This window comes from Pelmatolapia mariae, linkage group LG14, assembly GCF_036321145.2.
Source record: "Pelmatolapia mariae isolate MD_Pm_ZW linkage group LG14, Pm_UMD_F_2, whole genome shotgun sequence".
In the NCBI taxonomy this organism is placed as follows: Eukaryota; Metazoa; Chordata; class Actinopteri; order Cichliformes; family Cichlidae; genus Pelmatolapia; species Pelmatolapia mariae.
The window spans coordinates 39,969,648-39,983,726 of record NC_086239.1 but is presented as its reverse complement, the minus strand read 5'-3'; the positions used below and the strand labels follow the sequence as shown (position 1 = coordinate 39,983,726).

The 14,079-nt window shown below is 42.5% G+C and overlaps 1 protein-coding gene across 1 annotated transcript; it reads left to right on the top strand.

The window, feature by feature from the left end:
* Positions 1-1,971: 1,971 nt before the first annotated feature.
* On the top strand, positions 1,972-2,901 carry LOC134640733 (olfactory receptor 52E8-like). Its single transcript, XM_063492635.1, has one exon. The coding sequence runs from the start codon at positions 1,972-1,974 to the stop codon at positions 2,899-2,901; it is 930 nt and encodes a 309-aa protein (XP_063348705.1).
* The last annotated feature ends 11,178 nt before the right edge of the window (positions 2,902-14,079 follow it).

Genomic DNA, 14,079 nt, shown 5'->3' with positions numbered 1-14,079 from the left:
CTGTTTGAATTTAGCATCAGTGCTTTAGCATTAGAGCATCAGCACACTGATGTTCATACACACTGCATTGTTTACATTTTCCCATAGTGTGTCTGTTATTTTGACCATGTGTTCTGTGATATTCAGCTGGTCACACCAACAGGGTTGTAAAGTGGTCGCGTCAGACGGAGAGTATTAAAGTGCTCAGTCAGATCAGCAGGGACAGGTGGATGGAGGAATGGATGAAGGTGGATCAGGGTTTGACACCATCAGCCTGCAATCAAGACACACAGTCTGCAAGTAAAACCTGCTCATTTATTTACATTCAGGAACAATTAGGTAACCTCTGACTCTTTATAAATAATGTTTCATAAAGATCTTCATTCTTCTTTATATGCAGCAGAGAGTTCCCGTACTCTAATATTTCTGCTGACTGTCCTCTCTAGAAAACTAAACCCCTGAACCCGACTGAGGAACCGGCTGATTTTTCACTGAACCCTGTGATTGTTCTGAGTGTGCTTTCAGTGTCGTCTTCAATGTGAACCCTGTGAACTCTGAGAGGACACATGAGCTGCCGTGGCTGTGAGTGAGGTTTGTTTGCTGTGATCATTTGTGCTGCTCGTGTGTTTTTCACTAACAGCTGATGTTGAGCCAGTTGAAACTTTTCATGCAGTGGAAAGCACACCACACCGTCTGAGTCTCCTGTTTTTATCAGATTTTTGTCGTTCCCTAACTGTTGTTATTTGAATATTAAACATACTAAAGTAGACCTTTGAGTCAAAGGCGAGGTAGAAAAAAACCTACAAGAATGGTGAGAAGTGAAGAGGGGAGGGAGGGCTCCACTGATATGAAATAGCTGAGAGTCTGAACCGCAAGTAGAATCATAATGTGCAAAACACTGACTACAAACTAAGGAAAGAGTGAGGTGGAAATCACACAACTGTGTAATGAAGCTTTCTCCTGCTTGATTTCATAAATCCTTTAACATTTGTAGGTTCAGCTTCCAATATTTATGTCATGGATAAAGTTTATGTGCATAGTTCTGAATAAGAAAAGAGTCCATGTGAAAATGGTGAAGGAGCTACTTGATTCAATAAGTATCTGACAAACAGAAACAGCTCTAACTTTTGAATGTTCATTGTAGATGGTCCTTGAGCCACATTCATGGATCTCAGAATTCTGTGGACGGTTTGACAAAGATCAGTGGACACAGACATAAAACATGGCACACCGTCTCTGTTTAGAAGATATCAATGTGTGTAAAGATGACTGTTGTATGTATCACACTTTCATGCAAGAGGCCTAAACTAATCTAAATAACCATTCTCCTTTTGAACTGAAATCTGAACTTTTTCTGCATACAGAAAGCTCATGTAGCTCTCTACCTGTGTTTACCTCTTAATCATCCTTTCTGTCCTTTAACCACAGGCTGTGTCTTAATTCACTGTGGTCACAATGCAAGGCAGTAGAAAGCTTTAAAATTGTCGGCAGTCAAACAAATGTTGTGAACATGGGCTTCAGTCATTTTACAACTTTACAGGCCGTTACACTGAAACTGCTGCTTTTATATGCATGTGTTGTACACTGCACTTGCTAATATTAAAAAAGACCCGTTGTGGTCAGAAGTTTCCATTCACTCCTAATGACATTCTAATTTGGGCTTTTAATGATTTCTTTGATCTGTGTTCTTTTTCCACAGTGGAAGAATTGTGCAGCATACATCTTTAGTGACTTTGATGAATAAGAATTGAGTGCAAATTTCAATTTGTTTGACAAAGTTAAAAAAACAAATTGTTAAAGTGTGGGATCATTGTCCTGGTGGTTCTGTTAGCCAACCCCGGAAGGTTGCAGTGTCAACAGAACACCAAGTCTGAGTCTGTGGCTCCAGCTGTCTTCATGAATTCTTTCAATTTGTATTAAATTATTCCAATTTTTGTGTCTCATTTCAGCCTGATCCAGCTAAAAACTAGGAGGGTTTGGGAGGCGACAGAGATGGAGGCAGTGAAGGAGAACATCTCCTCACACAAATATTTCTTCCTGGATGGCTTTAGTGAACTTGGAGAGCTGAGGCCGTTCCTCTTCATCCCGTTCTCCTTCATGTTTGTTGTATCACTGTTTGCTAACTCCCTGCTGGTGTACGTGATTGTTTCACAGAGAAGCCTCCACTCGCCGATGTACATCCTCATTGCCAGCATGGCGTGCATTGACCTCAGCCTCCCTGTATTCTTTGTTCCCCACATGCTGCTGAGCTTCCTGTTTGACTGGAGGGGGATCTCTCTCATTGGCTGCCTTGTTCAGATGTATTTCGTTCACTTTTTTGGAACTTTTCAGTCCACTCTGCTGCTGTGGATGGCTCTGGATCGTTACTTTGCCATCTGCACCCCACTCTACTATCAAGAACAAATGACTTTGGCAAAATTTCTTAAATTTGTAATCCCTTCTTCCATCAGAAATATGTTTGTTGTCTTGGTGGTGGTCAGTCTGGCTGGAAAATTGCCATTCTGTCTGAGAAATGTGATAAACCACTGCTTCTGTGAGCACATGGCCTTGGTGGAGCTGGCCTGTGGAAGCACCACCATCAACAGCTTGGTGGGGTTGATCTCAGTCTTCTTAGTCCCTGTGACTGATTTCTTCCTCGTCACTGCCTCTTACACAGTCATATTCAGCTCTGTGTTGAGCTCAGGAAAGTCAAGTGCCAAAGCTCTTCACACCTGTGTTACACACATCGTGGTCATAATTGTTAATCTGACCATCATACTCACAGCTTTCCTCTCATATCGAATAAGGAACGGCATCCCTTCAGCCATTAGGATTTTCTTCAGCATAATGTACATATTGTTTCCATGCTGTTTCAACCCGATCATCTACGGCATCAGAACTACCGAGATCCGACAGCACATCCTGAAAATATTGAAAATCTGAACTTTTCTTAAGAACCACCCGGTGATGGTCAGTTTAACCTGGATGTTTTTCAGAGTGATTGGTATGAGCTTTAAAGTAAACCAAACAGCTCAATTTTCAATATGTGCATGTACAGAGATGATAAAGGAAAATAAAAACTTGACCTCCTGAACATTATTTTCATATTTTCAAATGTAACATATTAACTCATGCTTATAATCATTAATAATACTAGCAAAACCCCACCCGTTAGGTGTTTACAGATGTTCATTGTTTACAGATATGCATAATAACACATTCCACTTACCCCAACGTGCCCCTGCGCTGCCCCTGTTGTATAATTGTTGTGATAAAAAACAATGCATGCAATGCAGCTGGATAGCATAATGATAAAATTACACGTCTTTGGAAAAGAGGATTGCAAGTTCGAGGTCTCCGATAATGACTAAAACTATATGGTGAAATTTAAGACTGCCTTCACAAAGGACCTAACCCAACATGTAGCTACACTCAACCATCAGTGTCTCAAGATAGCTACTGTGCTTGACCCACGCTTTAATATGATTGTTGGGTTTATTCTCTGTATGTATTATTGTAGGGTCTACCTTATAATATAAAGCACCTTGAGGCGACTGTTGTTGTGATTTGGCGCTGTATAAATAAAATTGAATTGAACTGAATTGAACTGAACAATAATACATTCAGAGAAAAACCCAACAACAATCATATGACCCCCTATGAGCAAGCACGTTGGCGACAGTGGGAAGGAAGAACTCCCTTTTAACAGGAAGAAACCTCCGGCAGAACCAGGCTCAGGGAGGGGCGGGGCCATCTGCTGCGACTGCTTGGGGTGAGAGAAGGAAGACAGGATAAAGACATGCTGTGGAAGAGAGCTAGAGATTTACAACAAGTGTGATTCAGTGCAGAGAGGTCTATTAGCACATGTTGAGTGAGAAAGGTGACTGAAAAGGAAAAACTCAGTGCATCATGGGAATCCCCCAGCAGTCTACACCTATTGCAGCATAACTAAGGGAGGATTCAGGGTCACCTGGTCCAGCCCTAACTATATGCTTTAGTAAAAGGGAAAGTTTTAAGCCTAATCTTAAAAGTAGAGATAGTGTCTGTCTCCCGAATCCAAACTGGAAGCTGGTTCCACAGAAGAGGGGCCTGAAAACTGAAGGCTCTGCCTCCCATTCTACTTTTAAATACTCTAGGAACAACAAGTAAGCCTGCAGTGTGAGAGCGAAGTGCTCTAATAGGGTGATATGGTCACTTCACTTTTATCTGAATTAAGAAGCAGAAAGTTAGCGGCCATCCAGGTCTTTATGTCTTTAAGACATTCCTGCAGTTTAACTAATTGGTGTGTGTTATCTGGCTTCATGGACAGATAGAGCTGGGTGTCATCAGCATAGCAGTGAAAATGTATGCTATGTCTTCTAATGATACTGCCTAAGGGAAGTATGTATAATGTAAACAGAATTGGTCCTAGCACTGAACCCTGTGGAACTCCATAATTAACCTCAGTGTGTGAAGAGGACTCTCCATTTACATGAACAAACTGGAGTCTATTAGATAGATATGATACAAACCACTGCAGTGCAGTACCTGTAATACCTACAGCGCGCTCTAATCGCTCTAATAGGATATTATGGTCGACAGTATCGAACGCTGCACTGAGGTCTAGCAGGACAAGCACAGAGATGAGTCCACTGTCAGAGGCCATAAGAAGATCATTTGTAACCTTCACTAAAGCTGTTTCTGTGCTGTGATGAGCTCTGAAACCTGACTGAAACTCTTCAAATAAGCCATTCCTGTCATGGTTGGACAGTCCCTGCTGGCCGACCTACCTGTGTGTATGTTTTTGTGTGTTGTCCTCAAGTTCCTCTCTCTCTCCGTCTCTGGAGTTGTTTACGGAAGTCCCTTTCCGGACGTCAGGCGCCGGGTGGCATCCGACCCGGAAGCGCTTCCACACGGGAGTCGCCACCGGCAATTGACGCTGCACTCAGCTGTTCTCTATCATCCGCCATCTTATGTGGACTATTTAATGGCGGAGTGGAGTGAAAGTCAGCGCAGGAGTATTATTCCAAGCCTGGTAGTAGCCACAAGTGTCATGTTATGTGAAGACTGTGAAAAGAAGTGAAACTTATCTTCATCCCACATAGCAAAATTGGTATGGCCCGGATATGGCCCACACAACGTGCTTACACATGGCCCACCTACCAAGAAGAATGAAGGCCCTTTGGTGGCCCAGATCTGGTTTGCCAGAGGTGGCACAAACATGGGCCCGCACAAGGTCAGTTGCAGACACACTGGTGGTCCTTTGCTGGCCCAGAACAGTTTCAGCTCTGGCCCCAGATGTCAGCCTAATGTGTACATTAATCAAGCCATGTAATAACAACATATGCAGGAACATAATAGTGCAAAAGTAGCATGACAAAACTCTGTTCAGACAGTGAATGGACTGATTCTTATATAGCACTTCTCTACTCTCACTGATTACTCAAAGTGCTCTATACAACATGCCACATTCACACACTTTTCCTAAACTGAGTGCTTCCTAACTACATTCGAAGTCTTCACACGCAGAGGAGCCAGGGATCGAACCACTAACCTGCCAATCAGTAGATGCCCTGCTCTACCTCCTGAGCTACAGCCACCCAGTGGTAAACATGAGTAAACCCTCACGAGGTTTTGGATAAAGTGTACACTCACAAACCTGTCAAACCTGCATTTGAAACGTTGGCTACCATAGCAGTATAGTATTGCAACATGGCATTTGGGTCTTCTAACTAAAATAGGAAAATAGGAACATAAATAGTGCCATCATTGCCAGACCTGGCCCACATTTGGTTGACATACACCCTGCCATGACACCAGTCAGTCAGAAGTGGCAGCATGATGCCAGATCCGGGCCCTACCCGTTTTCTATGAGCCTGGGCCAGATGGACCAAACCACAATCGGTCCAGATATGGCATGCCATCACATAAACAGTGCCATCTATGCCAGGCCTGGCCCATATCTGGATGACATACGACAGAGAGGAGATTGCTCGAGAAGGAATCACGAGCACGGATTCAATCTGGGACAGCTTGCACATTGAGCTGTCACTGAACTCTTCTCACTTTAAATAAAACGCACTGTCTATTCCTTCTAAATCTCCGCTCCTGGGTCGGCATGTTATGAAGGGTCATTTCTCAGATAAGTTTCCCACACCAGTAAAAGAGTCTGGCCGCCAGTGAGTGTGGGGGTCTGATGGGCGCCATTGCTAACTTTGTTCCCCACCTAAGTTGTTCTGCTAAACTAATCTTTCGTTCTCTAACTCACCCATGCAGTGCTTCTATTGACTCAGGTGCAGAACAAAGTTTTCTGGACGAGCCACTAGCCTGTGAGTTAGGCTTCCCGGTGATGCCCCTACCAGAGACACTCCAAGTAGCAGTGCTCAACAGTAGCCCGCTGGCAGTAGTCACACACCGCACCGAGGACATCACTCTTTTCCACTCCGGTAACCACACTGAACATATCATTCTTTTTCTTTTCAATGCTCCCCACACCAGATTGGTGTTGGGCTAGCCTTCGTTTAAACACCATAACCCGCAGATCGATTGAGAGAGGGGTAAAATCACGGTTGGAGTTCTTTGTGCCCTGAACAGTTTTTGCGTTCTGCTACACCGAACAAAATGCCCGCTGCTCTAGCTTACAATATAAAGCGCCTTGAAGTGACTGTTGTTGTGATTTGGCGCTATATAAATTGAATTGAACTGAATTGGTCCTACTGAACCAGCCTCTTCCCCAGACCTGTCAGCAGTTCCAGAAGAGTATCATTATTTAGCTCCAGTTTTTTGTTGGAGTAGCGTTCAGGTAGCTGCTCTGCTCTGTGTTGGTACAGGGCATTGAAGATGATAACAGTGGGTGGATTATATTCTTAAACTTAGTTACAGCGCTTTCAGAAAGACATCTACTGTGATAAAGTCTACTCTCCACTGCTGTGTAATCAATTATTGTGAATGTAAATGTTATCAGGAAATGATCAGACAGCAGAGGGTTTTCAGGAAACTCTGTTAAATGTTCAGTTTCTATGCCATATGTTAAAACAAGATCTAGAGTGTGATTAAAGTGGTGGGTGGGTTCTTTTACATTTTGACAGAAGCCAATTGAATCTAATAACACATTAGACTGTGTCACAATCGGACAGTCCCTGACCTATGTTAAAATTAAGTTATCTGAAATGCCTTAATGCTATGCCTTATATTAACCAAAGTGTCTTATAATCATATAGTGTAGTATTGAGTGGATGCATTAGACTACATTAGACTACGTACATTTCTAGTGATAGAAATGTAGGACACTCTCGCCCACGCTTTTCTGTAGAAGTAGATAACAGGGAATAATCTCTTAGTGATTATGCTCTTACCCCTTTTTGTGAGTGTGGACGCTTCCTCTCTTTGCTCTTTAAATGCTTTGCTTCTTTTATTGATTTTTATTGATTTTTATGCTGATTTTTTCCCTTTTTTCCGTATGAGCTTACCTGCGATAGCTTCTGGACACTTATAGATCATTAGGACTAAAGTGCTCTTAACAGAAACAGCAACATTTTTATAGTTACCTTGTCTTCAGCGCTCCGTGTGTCTGTGGCCTACACACAGCTGAAGCCTGATTACAGCGTCTGGACTCCGAACAGCCTCAATAGCCTGGAAAGGTGCTAACCGCTAGGCTAACTAGCAACAAGATGCCTTCCCTCTCCACAGATGACTACCACAGCCTCCTGCAGAAGATTGCACTACTGGAGATAAAAATTCATCGCTTAGAAGTAAACGTGGAGGTAAATGGACTGTATGGAAATGAAACAACCTTGCCTTTGATTCAAAACAATGGCGATGAGCAAGCTAGTACACAGCTAAGGAGCACAGATAACATGACCAAGAAAGTAGACTCTGTGCATAATAATAAATCCTCAACCGATAATCCCCCCTTGGATTGTCTTGGTGCAAAACCAAGACATAAATCATGTCTCCTAGAAGGGGGAGGACGTATCACAGGCAGAGCACAGCGAGCTGAAATCTCTGAAACCGACTGGCCTTCACTTCCTACGAGACAGAGAAGCTCTTCTACCCCTGTGTACGGGAGGAAACAGGACTGGACAACCGTGAATAGGAAGGTTAACAACAAACCTCCAAAACAACTGAATGTGAAACTGCAGAACAGATTTGCTCCACTATCAAAGGACCCTGGATCTATATCGGACAACCATCCATCTAAAAGTAGTGAAGTAAGGTCTGAAAATCTGTTGAAAAGTAAAAGGCCACAGGGAAAGCTACAGGCTAGGCCTGAAACTCTGACTGTGGGTGACTCTGCCGTAAAGGATGTACAAAGGATGTGCGGTAAGAACACTAAAGTCCTCTGCTTTCCTATGATATGGTCAACAACCTGAAGGAGAGAATTCTTCAGATTGCAGATGAATATCCAACTGTGACAAACATTATTTTGCATACAGGGTCAAACGATGTGTCCAAACAACAGTCGGAGGTTCTGAAACGGGACTTTACTGGATTATTAAATACTGTAAACTCTCTGAATGCAGCTGTATTCATCAGTGGACCTGTACCGCCCATCAGAGGAGGAGACGAGAGATTCAGCAGGTTGTTAGCACTGAATAAATGGCTTATATCAGCATGTACTGACCACTCAGTGCATTTTATTAACAATTTTAATATTTTTTGGGAGCGCAGGCATCTGTTTAAAGCAAATGGATTTAATTTTAACAAGTCAGGGGTGAAACTGTTCACCTCCAACTTGTTTTATTCCATACGTCATCCATCTGTGCTTGGTGCCAAGGCTGAGATAAACAAGGAGTTATCTCATAAAGAGGAACAAACAGTACTCCAAGAACAGACAAAGCCCAGCAGAAACCTTGAGGAGGAGCCTCATCTGACCCCACCCCGGAAGAGCTTCAGAAAGGAGAGACATCTGAGGCAAGAAGAGGGGTCCCTATTTGCCTCCAACTCTCTCAACAACACCAACGACCAGGACCAGGGACCACGACCTTCCCCAGTCCCTCAAACCCCTGACAGGCCATCACCCTCCTCCCCCTCCCTTTCTCCCTCCTCCCCACACCTGAAATTCACTGAGGAGATGATGGAGCGGGTCAATGCTGGGCTCAGATCTACCCCCCGGCCCAATCCCTTTTTGTCCCCCATAAACCCCCCACCAGAGCAGCCAAAGGTTCGCCATCGAACCCCGCCCCCAACAGAGCAATCGAAGTTACATCGCCCAGCCCAGCCCCCTTTAGTCCCTCCTCACCACCTTCATGCTCTGTCTCCGCAGTCTGATGTGTGGAGGGTCCCGGCTGGGAGGATTATGGCAGTGGTGACTTTTCCCAGGAGAAGCTGGGAAACACGAGGGGGCAAACAATACCTCTAAAACACTTAAGTTGGCTTTATTAAACGTGAGATCTTTAGCTGGGAAAACATTTTTAATTAATGATTTAATCACTGAGCACAGCCTTGATTTTATGTTTTTAACTGAAACTTGGTTGGACCAAAGTAACAGTGGAGCTGTTCTCATCGAGACGACCCCTCCTAACTACAGTTTTATCAGTGAGGCCAGGGTGAGCAGGAGAGGAGGAGGGGTTGCTGTCTTATTTAATGAATCATCTCAATGTAAGCAGCTATCTCCTGGAAGTTTTCAGTCTTTTGAATATGTGGCTTTACAGCTGAAGGCCCCATTCAAAGTTGTGTTTCTTAATGTTTACAGGCCTCCCAAATACTGCACAGACTTTTTTAATGACCTCAGTGAACTGCTGTCTGTGATCTGTGTTGATTTCGACTGTGTAATTATTGTTGGGGATTTTAACATCCATGTGGACAACCCTCAGGACAAAGGGACTAAAGACCTGAGTAACACTCTGGGCAACTTTGGGCTGACTCAGCATGTAACAGAGGCCACACATAATAGAGGACACACTCTTGACCTACTGATCTCCAAGGGCCTGAGCATTTCAAAGGTTACTGTGTCTGATGTGGGCCTGTCTGATCATTACTGTGTTTTCTTTGAAAGTAAAATCTCAGCCTACATAAATATATCAACAGCAGTGATCACAAAACGGTGTATAACTGAACACAGTAGTGAGATCTTTAACCAGGTCTTCCCATTAACACCTGACCTGTCCAGAGGTTCAGTCAATGAGCTCGTCACTAGCTTCAATGCTAAAATGTTAAATGTAATGGACACTATTGCTCCCATTAAGGTGAAGGTTATCTCTGGAAGGAAAAAGTCTCCATGGAGAAACTCCACACTGGTGAAAAATGAAAAAAGAGAGTGTAGGAAAGCTGAGCGCAGATGGAGAAAAACAAACCTCCAGGTTCATTATGACATCTATAAAGAGAAACTTCACAATTATAATTTACAACTGAGGAGTGCAAGGAGGTCCTACTTCTCTGATATCATCACCAAAAACAGTCATAATGCTCGGGTCTTATTTTCTACAGTTGACAGGCTAACAAACCCTCCTGTGTCAGTGGCAGCTGAACTTCATTCGACCATGGCCTGCAATGACTTTGCCAAATTCTTCACAGACAAAATTCAAAAGATTAGACAAGCAATTGGTACATCAACAGCAGATTCAGGATATGTACTGTGTCCACCGAAAAACTGTTTAAACACCATCAAACAGTTTCACCCTATTAACAACAAAGACCTGGAGGACATCTTAGGTCAACTGAACTCCTCCTCTTGCTGTTTAGATGTCCTGACAACAAGTTTTTTCAAAAAGGTCTCAAAGACTTTGGAGTCAGACCTGTTACAGATCGTCAACTTTTCTTTAGTGTCAGGTGTGTTTCCAGAATCACTAAAAACTGCTGTAATAAAACCTATACTGAAAAAGGACAATCTTGACAAGACACAAATGAATAACTACAGGCCGATCTCAAATCTCCCATTTTTAAGTAAGATCATTGAAAAAGCAGTTTCTCAACAGCTCAATTACTTCTTAACACAGAATAACTGCTATGATGCCTTCCAGTCAGGTTTTAGACAGAACCACAGCACTGAAACCGCTCTGACCAAAGTGTTTAATGACATATGTCTGAATACAGACAGTGGAAAAATGTCAGTCTTAGTTTTACTGGATCTCAGTGCAGCATTTGATACAGTTGACCACAACATATTACTCAAACGACTGGAGAACTGGGCAGGTCTCCCAGGAACTGTACTAAACTGGTTCAAAACATACTTAGAAAACAGGAAATACTTTGTATCAATAGGTAACTTCACATCTGAGCAGACAAGTATCACATGTGGAGTTACCCAAGGTTCCATCTTGGGACCCCTTCTGTTTAACATTTACATGCTCCCACTGGCACAGATTATAAAGAACAACAAAATAAACTATCATAGCTACGCAGATGACACACAAATATATATCACAATGTCACCAGGAGACCGAGGCCCTGTACAGGCTCTTGGTAAATGCATTGAGGAAATTAATGACTGGTTGTGCCACAATTTTCTCCAGCTAAACAAAAACAAAACTGAAGTAATAGTCTTTGGTGCCAAAGAAAAACGATTACAGGTCACCAGAGAACTTCAATCTATACACCTAAAAACCACAAACCAGGCGAGAAATTTGGGTGTAGTGATGGATGCAGACCTAAACTTAGAAAAACACATTAAGACAATAACAAAATCAGCTTACTATCACCTCAAGAATATTTCAAGGATAAAAGATCTGATGTCTCAACAGGACCTGGAAAAACTAGTCCATGCATTCATCTTTAGTAGGCTTGATTACTGTAACAGCATCTTTACAGGTCTACCTAAAAAATCAGTCAGACAACTACAGCTCATTCAGAACTCTGCTGCTCGAGTCCTCACTAAGACCAAAAAATTGGACCACATCAGTCCAGCTCTGAGGTCTTTACACTGGCTGCCTGTCCGTCAGAGGATAGACTTTAAAGTTCTGATGCTGGTCTATAAAGCTCTGAATGGTTTAGGACCAAAATACATCAGTGACCTCCTGACCCAGTATGAACCTTCCAGATCCCTCAGGTCATCTGGATCCGGTTTTTTATCAGTTCCCAGAGTCAGAACCAGACACGGAGAAGCTGCATTCAGCTTTTATGCTCCATATATCTGGAACAAACTCCCAGAAAGCCTCAGATCAGCTGAAACACTCAGTTTATTTAAATCCAGGTTGAAGACTCACCTGTTCTCAGCTGCATTTGAATAAAGCACCAAATCCACACTTTTAAGCTTAAATTTCAAAACTTACATTTTAACTACTGATTTTATCTACTGTTCTGATTTTATCTACTGTTTTTTTTATCAATTTTAAATCATGCTTTTTATTTGTTTTTGTTTTTAATGTCTCTGTAAAGCACTTTGAATCACCTTGTTGTTGAATTGTGCTATATAAATAAACTTGCCTTGCCTTGCCTAGTGGAAATGTACTGGAATACTGTTGTTTAGACTAGAATGGGACTGATAGGTCTGTGTAGCACAGGCCTACTGCTGGAACGCCAGGACAATTCTACTACAATGGCAAAAGCAAGACGCAAGTCACCAGAGCTCTTTGTGTTGCTCATGCACAAGGGAGAGAACTGTGACGAGCGCCGTTCTTTACGCTCGAACCCCAGTCACTCTCAGTTAGCTTCCCCATAGCACCGCTCTTTATTGTGGTTACATGAATATGCATAGTCTCATTAACATATGACGTCTTACACAGGCATGCATATAAACACTGACTGTTTGCTGTGTTTGCCTGCTCAAGGATTTCCAACAGGGAGGAAGGAGTTGAAGAATCATGAGCACAGGTCATTGCTGGGAATGTGACAGGACGTGGTACCACGCACCACAGAAGAAATGGGGAAGGCTCACTGATGATTGTTTGCACACTTGCATTGCCTATTGGACTAATTTATCACTGTAAATAAATTCACTGTCTGCTCTCTAACAGTTCGCATCTGGGTCCTCCCTTCCACCTACCCTGACAAAATGCTCTGTTGAGGCTGTCATTGTTAGCATCTACATGGATGTTAAAATCACCCACAATAATTATTTTTATCTGAGCTGAGCACTACATCAGATAAAAAGTCTGAGAAATCAGACAGAAACTCTGTGTAAGGCCCAGGTGGACGATAGATGATAACAAATAAGACTGGTTTTTGAGTATTCCAGCTGAGGTGGACAAGGCTAAGCTCTTTGGTGCAGTTATGGCTACTGTAATATTCTTCCTTTGTGATTTTTTTATGCTTAAGTCATTTTCTGCTGGTTTTTAGTTTGTTTTTTGTTTTTTAGGAAGTAGACACAGTCTTTAAGGGGATGGGGTAAGGGGGTTGTAACAGGAGAAAAGAAGCTGCAGAGAGAGGTATAAGACATGCAGCTCTGCTAAGGCTAATAATAAGGCTTTTAAAATACATTAAAACCCTGTCTGGGTCTTTGATTGATTAATATGATGGAGCCGAAGATTGCTGCCACTCGTCCTCCTCAGCCTAGGCGTTGGGGATTCTGACATCAGGGTTTTTGATTAATTTAAAGTAATACATTCATCCTGGTGTAAACTGGTTGCTGCAATACAGAATAATACATTATATTGACTAATTATTAAATCATTCACTAACAGGTCTGTGTAGGTTCTCAGTCATCCAACTCGTGGTAGTCTGTGGAGCTTGGAAAGACAGCAGCTGGACTTCTTTAACTTTCATGAAGATTCACCTTCCATGCAAGAGGTTTCTTTAAAGCCATCCAGGATAAAATGTGTGTGCATGCGCCCTCCTTCCTAATAGCTTTTCAGTTCAATCAGCCTGAAAAGAAAGAGAAAGAAACATTTAACCTTCGCTGGAAAGCAAACTACATTTCTCTCATTTACGTTTCTAAAACCGTCATACAGCCAAACCAAATCAAAAATCAAACCAGGGTGAATGCCAGGGCTTATTACGATGCAAGCCACCAATATCAGTTTGATTTATGCAGCATAATTTCATAAATGATTCAATCAGCTGTGATATCCTCTCACACACTGAGTTCTGGTAAACATGACACGCATGTTGTTACAGAGGAAACACATGAACCCAAACTGCAGTACAAAGAACTTTATTGCAGTTCTGTAATACTGAGGAGTAAAGCTAAATTATTTATTTTAAGCTTATTTTATGTATATAAAACATTGAAAAATGCAGTGTGCTGTTAGGGTCAAAGTGAGGGCA

Excerpts from the sequence above, each read along its gene's own strand:
- LOC134640733 (XM_063492635.1), top strand. The coding sequence starts at position 1,972 with ATGGAGGCAGTGAAGGAGAACATCTCCTCACACAAATATTTCTTCCTG.